The 18,307-nt window shown below is 37.6% G+C and overlaps 1 protein-coding gene across 6 annotated transcripts in view; it reads left to right on the forward strand.

Moving 5' to 3' along the window:
• The window catches only part of ZMIZ1 (zinc finger MIZ-type containing 1), a 342,873-nt gene that overhangs the window by 194,718 nt on the left and 129,848 nt on the right, over nucleotides 1–18,307 (forward strand). For all 6 annotated transcript variants that reach the window (XM_085312311.1, XM_085312315.1, XM_085312314.1 and 3 more), the window contains one exon: nucleotides 5,608–5,721. In XM_085312311.1, the coding sequence (XP_085168437.1) occupies nucleotides 5,608–5,721 (114 nt within the window). The remainder of the gene's footprint in view (nucleotides 1–5,607; nucleotides 5,722–18,307) is intronic.

An 18,307-nucleotide genomic window follows, 5' to 3' on the forward strand; every position in this document is an offset into this window, starting at 1 on the left:
TCAACCTCCCAGTGCCGAAAAGGCTACCTGTCATCTAGCTGGTGGTTTTCTTTCTTTTCCTGTGCAGTCAATAGCTCCGTATGTTGCCAGTGTATTCTGTGGCTAATATAAAATTCCCAGGCTCGTTGATTAGTGAAGCGAGGCAGCAGACAGGGTCCAAGTGGCTAACCATGTGAGAAACGCACTGACTGTAGGCTACTGCTAATTAACCTGGAGTCTAGCAACGTGGCAGAGCGTCTATGTGATAAGTTACATTATCTTCAGTAGCTCAATTAAATCGAGTAGTGAGACACAGAGCAGACGTAACTCGGCAAAATAAACAGACAACTTGAGTCAGCCTTCATAATTTGGTGCGACATCACGTAAATAAATGGAATAACTTGTTTAGCGTAGTTAAGCAGTTTGCTGCTCAAAAGCAACTTATTTGCATGACACCTTATTTTGAATAGGTTAAGTTGTGGCAAATTAGGTCTGTGCCTTCAGTCTGATGCATTCCAGTGAGAAGAGAAAAAAATTACCTTCCCCAGAAATATGTAGTCTGTGAMTCAAAATTCTACATTTGTTTTCTATAGCAACAAATCAGAACATACGGATTTCATGTTTGAATGATTTYACTTTCCATACCGTTGCTGTCATGTTAGCATTTCTTGATCTATGCATGAGATAACTTTAACCTCCTGTAACTGCTCCTAATTTTGACCGTTATTGTTCCAATATTTACTATGCTGTTCTGTCTGGGATATGCTAGTGTACATCTGGGTTGCAGTCTTCTATATTTAGAGAAAAGACTGAYGTCCTTGCTGGTTTCTGTCTCTAAAATTATATCAAGTCTTTGGTTGCAGGAAGTGTGCACTTTGGTGCGAGGGTGTAGACTAAAAGTACTTGACTGTGCTTTAGTTTGCTTTAAAAAATAAAATCTTTATTACAAATGCGTATTTCGCATGTGTGGGTCTGCATTCATATATACTATAAAGCACTCAGTTTTAGGCTTACTGTTGAGTTTTTGATCACCTTCCAATTGGAGCAGAGTAAGAGTTTCAAGAAGTGAGCATATTTTGAAATGGTTGAATCAAACATTACCGCATATCAGCTGTTCCACGTAACTGCACATGTGAATGTTGTTCCYCCCCCACACACACACCAGGTACATGTACAGCAGCAAACCGTGGAACAGACGCACACCGTTACTGTGAAAGCTGATAAATTTGGATCTCAGTGTACCTGCAGTGTCTTGCCCGTATGGCCACTCTGACTTACAAAGATAGTCTATTCTTTTATTTAAATGAAACTTTTAAGCCAGAGCTGGCCACAGGCAACAGGTAGACGTTGGTGTCTTCCTTGTAATGCAGCCCAAATGTCAACCCAATCCTCAGGAAGGAATTTTGCTGATAGAATTCACTCTTGTTGGACGCAGCAAGAGAGTTTGCTCTCCGTTTGCTGTTTCCTCCATGCCCCTGCACCAGACTGTTAGTTGGAGTGCTACAAAGAACACAAGATTCCTTCCAAAGACCAAAAATAAATGGYTTGGAGAGACCGTCTCTTCAAAGCACCGCCTGGTGATCCCTGCAGTAATAATGCAACATCACATACATGTAGTATTTCTATGATTTCTGTTAAATTTGGACTAAGAAAATGTTAGGTTTTCAATCACTTATAAATGATTACACTGGAAATTTTGGTAGCTTTTGAAGTAATGGAAGCAGGGTATTTCACTAATATCTTTCCAAAAAGCAGATGATATTGAAACTAATCTAGTAAATCACTGATTCTTTCAGTTCATTGCCTTTGTTTGTCTCTGCTTTAGATATTATTCATATGAATCTTCTATTCCATTCTGTGTTTCTATGCGCTGTTGCTTGTAAGCATGGTGGTGTGAGATGACCCTTCAYTGTATCACTCATGAATACTCGTTTGAAGCTGTACCAAGGTGTGTCATAGCAAAATCTCAGTAAACTTTAGTGCATCTGTCTGCATTTCCTAAGACTTAAATTCARCATTGTGTTTTTGACTCGCTTTAGTTGGTTCTCTTTCAGCTTTTTTCTGAATCGTCTATTAACGAGGTGGGTTTTTTCCCTGTCTGTGTACGTGAAACACAATTTCAAATTAGACTCTTCAGGCCCAGGTCTTGCTTCTGTTAAAATGCTGCCAGTAATTTCAGCTGAAGAGGATGGAGCCACACATGATAAATGCTTCGTAACAAAGTTGATGGATGGGTCTGGCATAAGTTTTGTTTTGTTCTTCTGTTCTTGGATCAAGAGCTAAGAAAATCTCTTAATTTCTTGTTTGAAGAATACAGTGGATATAATAATATCCTTCTCAAGCAGGCTTTTTGTCTTGAGGATGTGAATGATATTAATGCTTTTTGCCCTGGGTGCGATGTTCGAGCTGCCAGTAAATAAGTAAATAAATAAGTAAATACACGCGCACACACACGCGGGGAGTGTAGCTGTTTGGAATGGCTTTGTGCATAGCTCAGGAAGAACGTGCGCCTGTCCATATGCTATAACTCATACTCAATTTTCTTTACATTCTCCATACTTGCTCTCAAAAAGTAAGTTTGCTCTCTGTAATCTGAAAAAAAATCAGGTAAAAACTTATTTTAAAATGTTTTAAGAAAATTAGAACAACATGGGAAATAGGATGTATTGTATGTTAGAATGCCCTGTAGCATTGGTGTAAGTGTGCCTGCAACTCTTCCAAGTAACACTCCACAGAGAATGAAACCACTGCTCATGTTCAGGCTTCTTATTTTTTTGTTTCAGGCCTATAGTGTAATTAATAAAATTGCTTAACTTGCCTAACTAGTTTTTAAACTAGTATCAGCTGCACAGCTGCATTTAAGAAGTAAGGATTTTAGCCTCTCTGTATTTGACATACGGTTTATTGCAGTATTCTTCAGTCCTCAGTCCTAGTGCAGTGGATTGATGAGGGAGAACATAAAGGAGAGCTGCAGAACAAATAGTGAAGTGAATGAGGTAACTCCTACTTTGACACAGCCAAGTAGAATGAGCCTTTTCTCCCAGTGAAAAATAAATATATTTTAGACCTTTACTCTAGGAAAGGGATATTACTTTTCAGTGGTGTCACATTAAGTAGGAATCAGCATTATGTGATACTCAACTGAAAATTAAACTTATGGCTAAGGTCCCTTTCTGCTTTTCATTTGGTACCCTAAATCTATTAAAAAAAAAAAAGTGGATCCAAATAAAACGTATTTTTCAACAGGAAAACTTCACTGTACGTGTTAATGGAAGATTTTGCACCTGTAGCTGACTGACAACAACAGTGATTGATGATAATTAATAATATCTAGCTCTTATTTAGTACTTTTAATCATCAGATCTCAGTTCATTTCACAAGGAGGGAAGTATTTRTAAGCACAATTTCGAGTACTGTGTATGGGAGTTAGGTAGCTTTCAGTGAACTTCCTCTTAGGATTTCCTGTGTGTGTTTTTTTTGTTTGTTTTGTTTTGTGTTACTTTACTTAAGTTCAATCTGATCTCCCAGTGTGATACCAATGCAGTATGTGTTCAGTACAGAGTGATTGGCTCACCAGCTTATATGCATTTCTCGATCCCTGGAATTTGTATGGTTGTAGCAGAGCTTATATGTGATACAGTAGAGGGGTTTGAACTAGCTTTGTTTCTCCTGCAGATAAAAGTGAAGGACTGAAATAGCAGAATGCGCGGAGAGATTTGGTGGCAGAAAATCATTTATTTGAAGACTAAATGAAGCTTTTAAAGAGGCATCATTTTCCCCCTTATTTACAGGACTCATAACCCAAACTGCAGGCCTTGCTCATGGGACATTTTTTACAATACGTCTTAAAATATGGCATTTTACATGTATTTAGTTGGGTACTTCTCTTTCATTTGTACAGAGAATACTTTTACTCCTTGAGCAGCTCGATGATGATTGAGCTGGCAAGGAAGTGATGTTCTGAAATGCAGTCTAGGCAAAGCTAGCAAACTGGATGGTCRTATGAGCTGTAGTCCGTGCTTGTAGAACAGAGGAAAAATGCAGTGCACGATGTCTGGTCTTTTGTTTGTTTGTTTTTAATTCTGCCATTGTTTTTAAAAAATCTATACCCCACATATCAGCTATCTCTCTTTAAAATAAGGTCTTTGGCCGTGAGCCTTTACAGAATAAGAATTAAAGTAACCTGATCCAAAAGGTCACAGACTAGGAACTCCTCAGAACCTGTCATGATTTTTTTCCTTCATTTGTTTTAGAGCTAATATATCTGACTGCTCAGACATAAGGGGAAGAGGGAAAAAAAAACTAGGTTGTGAACATTATTGTTTATCTAGATGTTTAGAATAAGCAGTCAGGTCTCCCCAAGTTATGAAACTGAATCAAAAATAATGATACATTTTTAAAATGATACCTTTGGATTCTCTGCCTTCTAATCTAAACTTGCACCATGTTTGAATGTTTTTCTCGGTAATCTTGAGAGAGTTAGAAACCTACTGTTTAAAAAGATACCAGCAATTCCTACACACGCTCTTCTTTTTTTTTGTTTTGTTTTGTTTGTTTGTTTCTGGAGCTTTCATTGAAACACTTAGCGTYACCAGAACTGGAGAACTTAGTAGCAATATTTCTGTTTAGATTGATTTTCTCCTTTCCTCTGCCCCCACTCTGTTCCTGCTAATATGTTAGACTAGTTTTGCAATATAGCACACTGAAGGATGATAATGTGAATTATGGTATCAGATAAGATTACTAAATGTCCCTAAAAATAGGATGACAACTTGTTCAGTATGAAAACAGAAATGAGTGTAACAGTTGGGAAATTGCATTGACCAAGTAAATTTCAAAAAGAGAAACTGAGTCTTCTCCAAATCACCTAAGCCTCTTCAGGGGGAGTAGGATTCTGCTCTGAAATCTCTGTACCGTTTCTGTGCTTTCACATTTTCAATTGTGGCGGTATCCCAGCCAAACTTCCGTCAAAAAAAATACCCCTCCAGTTTTTGTGTTTTTGTGGTCCAGAAGTTGATCCCCCACATTCCTCACAGTGCTATCTGAAACCACCTTTTAGGTACTTTTGTATGCAAACATTATGATAAATATCATCCTGGTTCCTAGAAAAGATCTGTTTAATGAGTTTGCTCTGCTGTGTCCCTGATAGTTTCAGAGGCTGTCATGTTTGCCTCCCAGCTGGCGGGCAAAGGCTAAAATGCAGCTTGTTGGAAGGCATGGCTGCATCGGATGTCCCTATACAACAATTGGAYATAAGCCTGAAGCCAAAACTAAACAGAAAACTGAAGTTTCCCTAAGTTTGGACTTTGCTAGTTTTGCCGTCCGAATATAATGCATTATGGTTAACAGACATGAAAAGTAATGTTATGGAGAAAGGAGTTCAGAGGAGCTCAAGCTCATCTATAACGAGTGAGTTAATATCAGAAAATTAGTAATCTACATACACATTAATGAGAATGGATTAAGTAGGATTTTCTGGTTTTACCATCTGTGATCTGACCCATTTTAGATCTGACTTCCAAAAAGCGTGTTTTTCCTATTCCAAACTTTGAATTAATGTGATGTACAAGACTGTATATCACCCCTTGTGTACATTATTTACCATGTTGCTTCATTTTCCCTTGCCAGCACTTACAGAACCCTGCGAACTTCCATAATGCAGCTACAGAGCTCCTGGACTGGTGTGGGGACCCCAGAGCCTTCCAGAGACCGTTTGAGCAGAGCCTGATGGGCTGTTTGACGGTATGTCCGCTCCTTCTGTGATGGCGATTTATACCCTATGCTGTCTGTCATGGCCTAGAAACTAGATTCAGTGCCTGCATTTTGTGGATTTTGTTTTATTTTTCCTTAAACGTATAAGCCAGCTGAAAAGAACGTGCAGAACAACGGTTCATTTGATGCCATTRCTTAGCATGAAGCAATATGCAGTAACAAGAAGTTGAATCATAAAAGGAAAAAAACATTTTTATAGTTAAATTACTTATAAATGCCAAGATACATTACTTGATATGCGCACATAATGTCTATTTTTATCATTTGACATTGCCAAGTGAGTGGTCTTCATATTAGATTAACAGACTTTTCAGGCGTTTAGTTTCCTTTGCCTATTTTTCTGGATGGCTTTGGAGGGCTACTTGTCTTCTCTGTTAAGCATGCTATACCTTCAGCTAAATAGTGTTTCTGACATGCCCCCTGGCTTAGTATGTTGCATATATTGACTGCAGATTTAATTCTGCCATATTAATTTCAACAGCTTTATAGACTTCAGTGTTTTTCCTTTCATTCTTTATAAGACCACAGCAATTCCTAAAGCAACTTCATTGTAAAGCATTGAAAATATATTTCATTGTGTACATAACAGCATTTTTGTTTGAAAGTTCATTTCCTGTGCTCCCAGCACAAGAATCCAGTCCAAAATTGTTACCTACACTCAAGAGTTCAGAGGAATTAGACTCTCTCTGAAGTGGGAGTGTTCAAAAGCTTCACTGTAATTTGCAGAAGTTGCTATTAAATAAGTAGTCATGAAGGACATGACAATTTAAAAGTGATTAATGAAGAGATCACATTTGCACCACACTTGTCTTAGCAGTACTTGTTGTGAAGGGGGATCAGTTTCACRTAGTATGTAACTGATGGGTATAAAACAGACGCTGAGACTGAGGATTAGTTGCAGAAATCCAAATGTTAAGGAATGGCTCCATCTTAGTGTGTTCAAGTGTATAGCATCTCTGATTTCTATGCCAAGAAGTTAGAATAAATCCAATGATATAAAAGGAGATATATGTCATTCTCCCGAATAGTAAACATTTTAAAGTGAATTAGAAATCTTATTGTAGTCCAAAGATATGGTATTTAAAGATTGTTTGAAGTATAAGTTATCTTCAGTAAATAACTTCAATCATTAAAAAATGTACATAGGATTTGATGTAACCATAAATATATTTTATGTATACTTTAATTTAGCTAGATTTAAGTTTTGACATTAGCATTTGGGAAAGGACACAAAGTGAACCCAAATATACTGTAGGTAACCTATGCACAGTATTTCTCCGCAGATCTCTGCTAGAATGTTGTAAATCTGACCTGCAACTTCCTTGCTATTTAAATCTTTTCTTCCTACAAAAGCAGACCTGCAGTCCTGCCTAAGTGTAGGGTCAAAATAAGGTCTTGACTGCTAGTGATTCACTGTGTTCACAGTACATAGGGAAAGAGAGAAGAAAATGTTCCATGAAAACTAGAGAGGTAAAATGCACAATACCTTATTAGTGGAATTTCTTGAGAAGAAACTAYTATCTTTTTTTCTACAAGAAAGAAAAAAATCTTTGTTATATAAGTAGTATATCATTTGAACAGCCTGTCTTGCTTTGCTTCATATTCTTCCTGCAGATATGAATAACARGGTGAAATTCCCCTTTCCCAGAATTTTTTACAGAAGACAGCGCTATCTGCCACGTAGGGCTGGGTGTCAGCAGCATCCCGTCATATATTGTAATCTCATTATGTTCCTAACAGGGAAAAAACACAAACTTACATTGTTGGCTTGTTTTGTGTTCAATAAGTACAGAGGGTTTGCAGAGTGCATGTAAATTGAAAGGACTACAAGTTTCTTATTCCTAGTATTAAAATCCCTCTAATGAAGATACTCTTTCATGTCTCTCTTCCCACTTACCGCTAAACGTGCTTTTCCATGTGACTTTAACTCAAGGGTCTGATAATCCCCGTTTCTTCCTAATAACTAGCAGTACTGTGGGTAGGGTCTCCTTATTCTGTAACATTTTTATTTTCAGTCTGTCTGAGCTTGCTCATTTATAATTTCTGTTTGAATAATTTCCTTTTTAAAATTTAACACAGGTGGACGTCGAGGCTTGTTATTTAGTCCTCTTACAGGAAATGTATTTATCTAGCTTAGTTTCAAAACCATGTTAGAACTTTCCACTTCTAGAAAAATTATTCAGAAAGTTGCAAATAAGTGAAGAGCAGGTGAAATAAGGGAATGTCATAAGTAATTTAACATGAGCTTGTTTTACTGCATGTCCTATACCATTAGGAGCCAATTTTTCTTAATGTTAACAATGTTTATTGATGGTCTTTTTTCATGAGGATTATACTAAAGGAAAAAGAAAACTGGAAAACCAGATGGAAGTCTATTTAGCCACTCAAGCAGGATTATAATTTTTTTTTTCAGTCCTTTAAATGCCCTTCAAAAGCAAATTGCCTTAAAACTTCTGTAATTTTGGGATATGCTTTTTAAAGCAAGTAGCCTCTACCATCAGCATATCATTTGCATTGAATAGATTCCTAAAGGCAAATGCATTTAAATCCAGAAAATCTACAGATACTAAAAACACTTGCTTACAAGGCTCCTCCTATTCAGTGTGCAAAAGGATTTTTTTTTTCTTTTATGACATTCTATACTCTTTGCTATCTGAACTAGGAAAAAGCTATGTATTAAACTGTTCCTGGAATCGTAAAGGGYATGAAATCATCATATTCTACTGGAGTATAACTTGGTATGTGTTAATCCAAATTGAAATTAATGTCATGACTGCAGAAGGGCAAACTCTCTCAAGAATGAACAAATCATTCATTCACGTACTGCGAAGTTTAGATGCACCAGATGTAGTGAGAGAACATCCAGATAGATCTCTGTTATATTAAGATAACCAATTTAATGGTAGCTCTGCAGGGATAGCAGAGTTTTTTGGCTCGTTCCAGTCATGGCTGTAACAGTTTTGCAAAAATTAAGGAGTTAGAATTAATCTTGTTGTTACAAAGAAAAAAGCCTGTTAAGATTGTGTAGCTCTGGTTTGTCCTRAGAAGTGCTTCTTGAGAAGTAATTCTGTTTGTACTGCACGCCATCGTCATATCTGCGTTCTCGGTAATTTTCTGATTTACTTTTTGTCAGCAGTAAGTTGGTATTCTTATTGCTGGTCTGGCAGAACCTGAAGAGATGCAGAGGAAAGACTATAAAATCATYCTATTTGGGAATCAGCAACAAGACTTCCAGCTCTGCTTATGGAATCGCTGTTTTCCTTAATAATACGCAGAATAAGCTGTTAACAGAAGGGTTTTTTTGCTCACGTTGTGACGCCAGCRCTTGTGGAAATCTCGGGGACTTGTCGTCAGTCAGCTAGCTGGAGGGCAGRGGTTAACAGCCACACTTTCCCAGGATTCAGTTTTCCTCAGTGATTTTTTTTTTCTTTTTCAGGAAAATAGATATGAATGGTGTCCATACTGACTACCAGCAGTAGATAATAATTTTTATATAAGAGTTATGCTTGGTATTGTTGGAGTTGAATTTGCTACTGTAGACCTTAGTGACAGTGTATGCAGGATGATATATGGTTTCCCACCTCAAGAACAAACTCAGGATTTGACACAGCAGCTGAAGTTTTGCCAGAAAGGTAAAAGGACGGGTCTTCGTTAGAGACTGTAAACAGGCTATGTTTAGCTAGTTAAATACCTTTTGTTTGTTRTTTAGGAACCTTTAACTGATTCTTCCTTTGAATAGAAAATAAGTTTAGGTTGTGACGAAGAACTTAGGCTGATGCTGCCAAGGCCTATGAATAAAACTGGAATAATTCTGGGCAGGGCAAACYGTTACAAGAGAAAAGGTTTGGGGTACATGSGTAAATTTGTGACATCTGTGTACTCTAAAAATAAGCTATGTTTTCCTGAAGTAAGTCTCAAAAGGTGAGCTGCTTTTGTCAAAAATGTGTGTGACTCCAAGTGTTTTACTGTCATGTTCAAACAGTTCTGCAGGACTTTTAATTCTAGAGGTTATGTTTTTTATGTTCATGCATTACAGAAAATGAGAAAACTGAAGGAGTAATACAAATAAACCCATTTAAACAAATAAATAAAAAGTCAAGGAGAGAGGGGTAAGCTTTGAATGTTTTCTGTCTTGCAGGTTAAAGACTGCAGAAAGATTCCCTTAAACAGCTTTGATGAAACACACATAAATAAATAATGATTTTTCTCAGAGACAATAAACTGTCTTGTAATTTGCCAAGGAAAGTGAAGATTCTTTTTCTACAGTAGTTATTTTGAAATCAGATAGGAGTGTTGGTAGGCCAAAAATTGAATTATAATTGAARCCATAGGTTCTATAAATCATTGACATTGCAATGGGTATGATATTTTTTGGTAGGTGACATTAATTCTTGCATAGTGTTACAGGGAGCTGATTAAAATAACCTCCACATTCCACAAACCAAAGATAGCTGTTTTTTTTGTTAGAATTGAAACAGTTACTGGCTCTAGTGTTTGTAGTTTATAAAGGACTGTGGGATGGGGTTTTAGTATGACAGGGCTAAAATTCCTCTTGATAAATTTAAGAATGTTATTATCCAAAAACATTCTGCATATGACATTGTTGTCTTCTGAAAAAAAACAGTGTGGGTTACTACAGATTGTGTGTGTGCACTTTTTTTTTTTTTTTTTAAACTAAAAACCCTAGTTTGGTTGGACAAGGTTGTCTCACTTCTTTCTGCCTATTGTCCGATCCATTGCAGTCTCATCCCGTTGATCTGCTCTTGTCAAACAGTTTGACATGTAAATGGTCTTACTGAGAGCAGGGCTATCTCCTGTGTCTGCTCTGCAACAGAAACGGGAGCTGGGGGACAGCGGAGGCGGATGGGCAGATTTACAGACTTGTCTTCAGCTGCTTTCCGCGAAGAACAAGAACAATAGAGCCACTGCTTTGTTCTCGTGCCGTGGCTCAGCGCGAGAGCTCGCACAGTTCRTAGGTCTTAGGGTGGGCAGCGTGTGTGAGAAGGAAGTAAAAGTGTGAGAAAAGCAGAGCTGTRTGCAGTCACTGTGTGCACCTAGAGGTTTTATCTAAGAATTAAAACCAACCACCACAACGGTTTTGGACAGTAGGAGGAAATAAGGTAAGCAGAGTGTGCTTACCTGAGTTGGTTGCTGGCCGAAGAACCTGAATTTAATAGAACTTCTGTTGTCAAAGATGGGATCTTTGACCACAGTGGTTAGGACCTGGCTTTCACTTTACATCTGGAAGATGACACTTCCTATGCCAGTTTGCCCACAAAATGTTATGTTAAGATATTAATTAAAAACATCTTTTTTCACAATCTTGATGCTCTAAAAGATCTTTTTCTCTGAATGTTGGGCCAACTTAAGTGGCAAGGTGTGGGTAATTTAGAGCATGTTTGTTTAAGAAACGTTRCTCCTTGAATAAAAAAAACCTCCAACCAAAATTGTAGTCAAAGTTGTAGTGTATCTGAATTTCATAGGCTTCATTTACATCTTTTGTGTAGCTTGTAGCTCTTTCTATGTACTACAGAGGAAAGTTGCTGAAATAAGAAGCATATGTGTTAAAACATAGAAGGTACCTGCTGTAGGTTCCTTTTTAGTGATAGTGATATGTGGTACCTTTTGAATTTCATTTCTTGTTGGAAAACCCTTGAATTAAGACTGTTGAGGTTTTTTTCGGGTCATTTTAAGAATAAAAAAGCTGTCGTCATTTTCATGATACAGAAATCTATTTTCATTGATCAAATATACAATTACGTTAAAAAAAAAAAAAAAAAAAAANAAAAAAAAAAAAAAAAGCCATATCCTTAAGTAAGGCCAAGTTCCTAAAACAGGATGCCTCAGATAGCAAAAGCAGCAAAGTTGAGCTAATGTGTTCACAGGGTATATGCTGCTAAATTGACTTCAAGTCTGGCTAAATTCATTCTGTTTAATGCAGGAAAGTATGTAATCACAAATTGCCATGTGACATTTCAAAAATCAGATTTCAAACCGGGTTAGGCTTAGAATCAGAATAAGTACAGGTGGAAGAGCTGATTCTTTACATCTACTCTCAGAAAATGACAAGATATAACTGCACACCCAGAAATACTGTAATTAGTCTTTATATCTAAGGCTTCCAGAGCAAAAAGTTTGTGCAAGAAATTCTGCTTCTCCATGCGTTTGTTAATCACATATTTTTATGTGTTCGCAGTTGTGAACTTTCAAATCTGTGCATCACAGCACTTTAGAGCTGTGTACGTGCTGTACCATCAGAATACAGCCAGCAGGCACAGAACACCCTGCTTAAGAGCAGCTCGTAATGCTGCCAAGTATCTCAGTATTTTGGGCTGTCATACAACCTCGTGATGTCCTGAAGTCTCCTCCCCACCACTTTTTTTTTTTTTTTTAAAGAGTAGTTTTATTACTTGAGACATGGGGTGTTTTACAACTTCAAAATATTTGTTTGAGAAGTGTTGCTCTCCTAATGAAAATACTTTTAGTATTTGTATATCACTTTTCTCGTGTGAATGACTCTGTGTTTCATCCGTATTATCAGTGACCCCACTGATTAGCTGGCCTAATGAAAGCAGAATCCCTGTTTTCCTCCCTCTGGAAGAAAATTTCAGATGGAGGGGTTTGAGTGTAGGGACCTCCCTTCCCTTTGCTTATTGTTGCATACAGAGTCATACAGAGGAGAGGAAGAGGAGTGTAAGAAGGGATGTCCTTCGTCTGCACAGTTCATTCCACTGCTGCAGGAACAGTGTCAAAGAAAAGAAGCAGGTAGCAGGGAGAACAGTTCATGTAATTTGAAAATATGGTCCTTAGTCACCTAATGGGCTGGAAATGCATCTTAAGAAAACCCTAGTTGGATTAAAAGGCCTCTGTAGAGTCTTTTACATGCACAGAACATACCTGATTTCTATTTTCAGGCTCTGAAAGTGRGAAGCTCATTAATGGTATCTGACTTTACTCACCTGCTTTAATTGTCGGTATTGTCGAGGCAGCCCTTGTGYGACTGGAATGCAAGAATCTCATCAAACCAGGACTTCAGATCACAAAGATATCTTCCTCCCTTTCCCTTTTTTCTGTTTGAAGCAAATCACTATTCATGTTGCAAAATTCTTCAATTTGCTTCCTGTTTATCTGATCTTTGTGTGTTACTGAGGGGGAAAAATTACCATCTACATTGCAGAATTCTAATTACAAAATTTCTGCTGTAGTCTTCAAACTGCATTCAGATAATCTCAAGTATGCACAAGTGGCTGAACACAGAGCTGTCTGAACTAGCAATCAGCTGGCATTTTTAGTTTTTGAGCAGCCAGCAAATTGAATTGGAAAAATTCATTCTGATGCCAGCAGGGGGGGATGCTCTTGACTGCTGCTAGTTAAGAGATTCATTGAAAGTGCAATATAATGGGAAGGGAGTTTTGTAATAAGCAGTCATATAACTCTCTTGATTAACAGGCCTGTTAGGTTAAGAGGTATGTTGTTCCAGTACTTCGTGGTGTGATGAGAAGAAGGGCAAGGAAGCGCCGCTTGCCGTAGCGTAGTTCCTTAGCCTTGAGGAAAGAAAAAAATGTGTTGCAATTACATTCAGCAATGAGAAAAGAAGTTGGTAGCCAAATTTCTGTGCTTTTCTTGTTATCAAAACCTAGCCCTCATATTTTTTTTTTCCCTTCACTGTTAATGACCATGAGAGTTCAGTCATCTGGAACTCTGTGGTGCTGTGTCACGGTCAGTGAATGCAACATTTCAGTTAGGAATGCAATATTGTTCAGATTAAAAGTTGCAAAGGTTTTAGATAATTAGATTTTCTTACTGGCCGTTGCCATTGTTCTATATCTGTTTGCAAATAAGGTATATACCTGTTTTAAAATACAGCTTGAAATTATGGCCATTACCATATCTAAATTAAAATAAAAGCTAGGTTTTGTTCGCTAGTTTATATAGGGAATAGGTTGGATTTTAAAGTTCTGTTGTGAAATAGCATAGAGGAGTATTAAGTTTTTGAACCTTGAGCTGGCCATTCAGCCGTCGTCTCCTCGACCCTTCTCCCATAAGCTGGCGTGTTTTACAGATAGTGTCTAGCCTGATAGTTAAAACAAAACCAAAAAGTCTGCSCATGCACCCATAAAATCCAGGCATTGATAGGTAGTCTGTTCCAGCACTTAAGGATTTTTAATGCGTAGAAATTTTTGCCAGTATTTATCTTCATTCTCTTTTTGTTTACTGAGCAGCCGAATTCTTGTTCTGCACTGTACGTGTATGAAAAAAATGGATTCACATCACATTTAAGAAAACTTTCTGTGTATCATAACCCTTCACCATTTTCTCTTCTTAGATCAAGAATTTGATTTTAATCTATTCTTTATAGGTTTATTTTCAAAACTTCCTATCCTTGTTGACTCCTGAATTCCTTTCTTTCAGTATTTCTACCCAGCCAGTTATCCCTAATTTTCTCTTTGGGCATTTGATTTTTCTTTTCCTATCTGTAGTATTTCATGTGTATCTTTGGCCTGATTTTTAGAACATTTTTCTAGATTATTAAGATTATTTTGAATTGTGACCCTGCCCTCCAAAATTGTCAGCAGCCTCTTCTGCTTGTTACCATCTAGAAACTTTGCAGGTGGCACTATTTGCTTGTGCAAGGCACTACTGAAACGAGCTGAACCCGGGCTCACTGTGATTTGCAAAGATTGTTAATCAGTCCTCTAAGTGAAGTTCAGCCTGTCGTCATCTAGGCTGTGTTCCCTTGTTACTACAGTCTCGTACCGGGCAATGTCAGAAGGTATATTAGAATTAAGATGTGTTACCTCTACTGTTTTCTCTAGGTCTACCAGTCCAGTCACCTTGCCAAAGAATAAAATTACGTTGTTGTAGTAGATACATGATTTTGTGGTTCTGTATCTACTTACAAAATATTTGTTTGATACTTTGTTTAGTTATCTGACTGGGTACCYGTAATTTCTAAAATTCTCGCTTTTCATCCTGTTAAAGACAGAGACTTGATTTCCTTCTTTCTGTCCTCTGAGATCTCTGTCTTGAATGAGTTCTTGCAGATAATCGCTGACAGTTACAGGGTTTGCTGGGGCTCGTTCCTTTGAGGCGCTCTAAAGTCAATCTCATCCAGGTCTGCTGGCTTGGATATATTAAGTTTACCAAACGTCCTTCAGTTAGTTCTTTGCGTTTTCTGGTCCGTGTTCCTACGGCACTGGTTGTCGTCGTGTTTCCGAGAATCTCAGTGTTTATGTGAAAGGATAAGGAGTCCCTGGCCTCCAGGTTCACGTGAGGAAAGCTCTCCAAGCAGGGAGCGATCGTGTTAACTAGTGACGCAAGGTCTGTCTTAATCTGCAGGCAATCTGAAACAGTATCTTCGGAGGACGTACAGTCTCCTCTGTTCAACTTCCGTTTTAAAATAAAAGTAAGCTGTTAAAATTGTAAAAAAGCAAACAAACAAACAAACAAACAAACAAAAAAACCACATAATCTGTGAACCAAATACAATTAATGCAAAAATGCATGAGTCTACAGAGAAAAAAGTCTATGGAGATAAAAAGTGAACTACCCTGCTCATGTCAACCAAGGCAATCACAGAGGGGAGGGTTATAAAATCCAAAGGCCAGAGGGAAGGAAGAGGGCCCGGAGAAACTGCTTTGAACCCTGCTGGAACAGTTTCAGCTGTTCAGAGGCTCTTACTCTATTTAATGGAGTGGATGGGAAAAAAAATAAGGTGGAAAATGACTACCCAGGTCATGGTGGCAAAATGGAAATTTTGCTAAAAACTTCTGTTTTCTTTTAGGCAGTCAAGGGGTTTTGTTTTTCTACATGGAGAGGAAGAGTTTTTCTCCCAGATTTTCGAAGGAAGCATTGTTTATAGAATTCAGAATTTTTTAAAACTGAAAAGGACTTGTAATTTGTTTCTTTCACATTTTTAATGAAAAACTAAAAGTAGTAACATAATAGTTTGACAAGCTTACTTCCATTGACTCATAAATTCAGATTTTACTTTCTTGTGCTTTGCCTTCTCCTTGTGGTGCTTACTGAATTATAACAAAACCAGTTTGGAATTGGACTTTAACAAGACATTCACCAGACCGTTGGGGTATAGTCAGTGTCAGGACTGCTCACCTTGCAATCTGTTTCTTCTCTCAGCCATGGCAAGATACAGAATTGTGTTTTCTTTAACTAGTTGGGGGAAAAAAAGGGAAAAAAAAGGGAACTGATGTCAAGTGAGAGCATAACAAAATAGGGCCTCAACCTGTCTGGTCTTAAACTGACCCAGACTTTCCAACCTATATAGTAAAAGCATTGCAGTCTTAGATGGGCTTTCATAGTTTTATGAGTGGCTGTATTTCCTGAATTACATTAGAGACTTTGTTCCATAGTAAATCAAGATGCCGGTTCAGAGTCCCAAGTTGGCCTCTGCCTGGCAGTATCTCAGGGTTCATAGCTTCATGTTTTAAAATGCACTAACCATGTAAGTGTACCATGCGGTTCTGAAGTTATTATATATTTGCTGATGAGCAGGCTTATCTGCCTTCGTTCCTGTTCAGTTTCAGAATAAATAATTCAACAATAACATACTTCGCATTCAAAACAGAAAATGAAGGGCCCTTTCTCCTTTATTTTGCAGACCTGAGCAGCACTCTGAGATGAGTTTCTGTGTGATATTACAGTTCCAGTAATGTTTACACGTTAATGGGACTTTGCCCTCAGGAGCCTTTAACAAGATCACTTTTTTTAAGGAGCTGTCTGTCTAGTCCCTGCCAGTCCCTTCTGTAATGTGTACCTGTGCGTGGCTAAGTTGTGGTGGTAAGGGTGGTAGGAAAGGGGAACAAGTAGATTACCCAGCATGTAAGTGTCCTCCATCTCTCACAGCAACCCGACAGTTTTCACTCCCATTGCTGACTTCCCATGAAATATGAAATACTTGGTTGTTCTACTATTGATTTTTTATTGTTTTTTTAATTTTATCTTATTTTACAAGTTTGGATCCAGAATCTTAACAACCAGAACATTAACACCTATCAGATTGTTACATGTAAAGGATTAAAAAATAATTTACTAAGTTTGAAATTTTTCATGATTTATCAAAAACTAATTATATCCTTTCTCCTGAATTATTTTCTCTTTCTTCTAAAACTTCGTCTATTTTAATTGTAAAAAGAAATAGGAGATAAAGCACTAGATGTGTTCTAGGGTTGTGTATTATTGTACTGATTATCATAAATCTCATTTGATTCCCCTAAAGCTCTCTATTGCCTAATTTTGGTATGGGGGAGGAGTGTAAAAAAAAGTTAAGAGTGGGCATTCCCACCTGATAAGATCACTTGAATCCGTAATTTCTGAATTAGCAGAAACAGCAACAATAAAAATGTGCCCAAGACCTTAAGCACTATCTATGGTTATTCTTTTTTAAGAGGAAATCCAGTTCTTCCTTGTTAATTAGGGAAGTGGCTACTGGAAACCAGTTAAGAACAGTAGGATGCGTGTTACAGTGCTGAGTAGGCAGGACAGACAGGCACATTTCATTACCGTTTGTAGGTTATCACATATCTTGGTTCCTCACTGTTCCATGCTGTAGCTTTTTTGGGGAGCCAGTGCTCAACACACATAACTGCACACTAATGTAGACTGTCATTAATTTAGCAACAGGCTTTTAGAAGGAAACAGGATGGAAAAAAGAATATTTATTTCTTGTATTGTAAGTTATGTAAGTTAGTGACTTTCATTTCATCCAAAGAAAGAGAGTTCTATTTCCAGGGAAGTTCCTTGGCCACTGTTTACATGCAAAGCAATAAAGGTAATATTAGGAATGCCTGGAATGCCTGTTCTATCTATGTCCGAGTCTGAAGCTGTCCTTTGCTGCTAGAAAGGCAACATAAAATCTCTGCCATTCGTAATTGCCACATGATTTGCCAGAATGGCCACAGTATGGTTAATGCTATGCAGATTTTTATGAGGATACATTCTTGGCTGTTAGCTGAGTCAGTGGCCTGGAGAAACAGTCGATTGCTTTTCATCCTTAACCTTAGTGTTTGATTTGCTGAGTTCTACAAGGAATTTAGTTTCCGCCTAGATTAGCTCCCATTTACTAGGAGAAGTCAAAAAAAAAAAAAAAAAAAAAAAAAMACCACTTCGTTCTGTAATTAACGTATTTGGCAAACACTTCCTGTACAGAGCTATTTATTCTAAAAGTATAGCAAAGTGCTTCCCAATATAGTATTGTTGAAATGCAGCAACTGTAACATTGATGGCAGCATAGCAGAACACTGCACAGCAATGAGGAGAAGGGCATTTTAACCTAAAAGGCTGGGGCAGTACTCTTAAGAACATAGCCAGGAACTGTTCGTGATAGACACACAAAAACTTACGGGACATCTCATCCCAAAGTCCAATTCCAATATTATGTATAAATGTATAATCTTTGTATACAGTTCTCTCTCTCTCTCTCTCTTTTTTTTTTTTTTTAAGAAGCTTTAACCCTCCAACTTTCATGGAACTGAGAGTGCTTTCTTCTGACAAGTGCTCAACTAACCAGATCACCAGAACAGATTCATGTGTTCAGTTT

Source organism: Rhea americana, unplaced genomic scaffold (genome assembly GCF_003343005.1).
Source record: "Rhea americana isolate MKP2758 unplaced genomic scaffold, rheAme1 scaffold_36, whole genome shotgun sequence".
Taxonomy (NCBI): Eukaryota; Metazoa; Chordata; class Aves; order Rheiformes; family Rheidae; genus Rhea; species Rhea americana.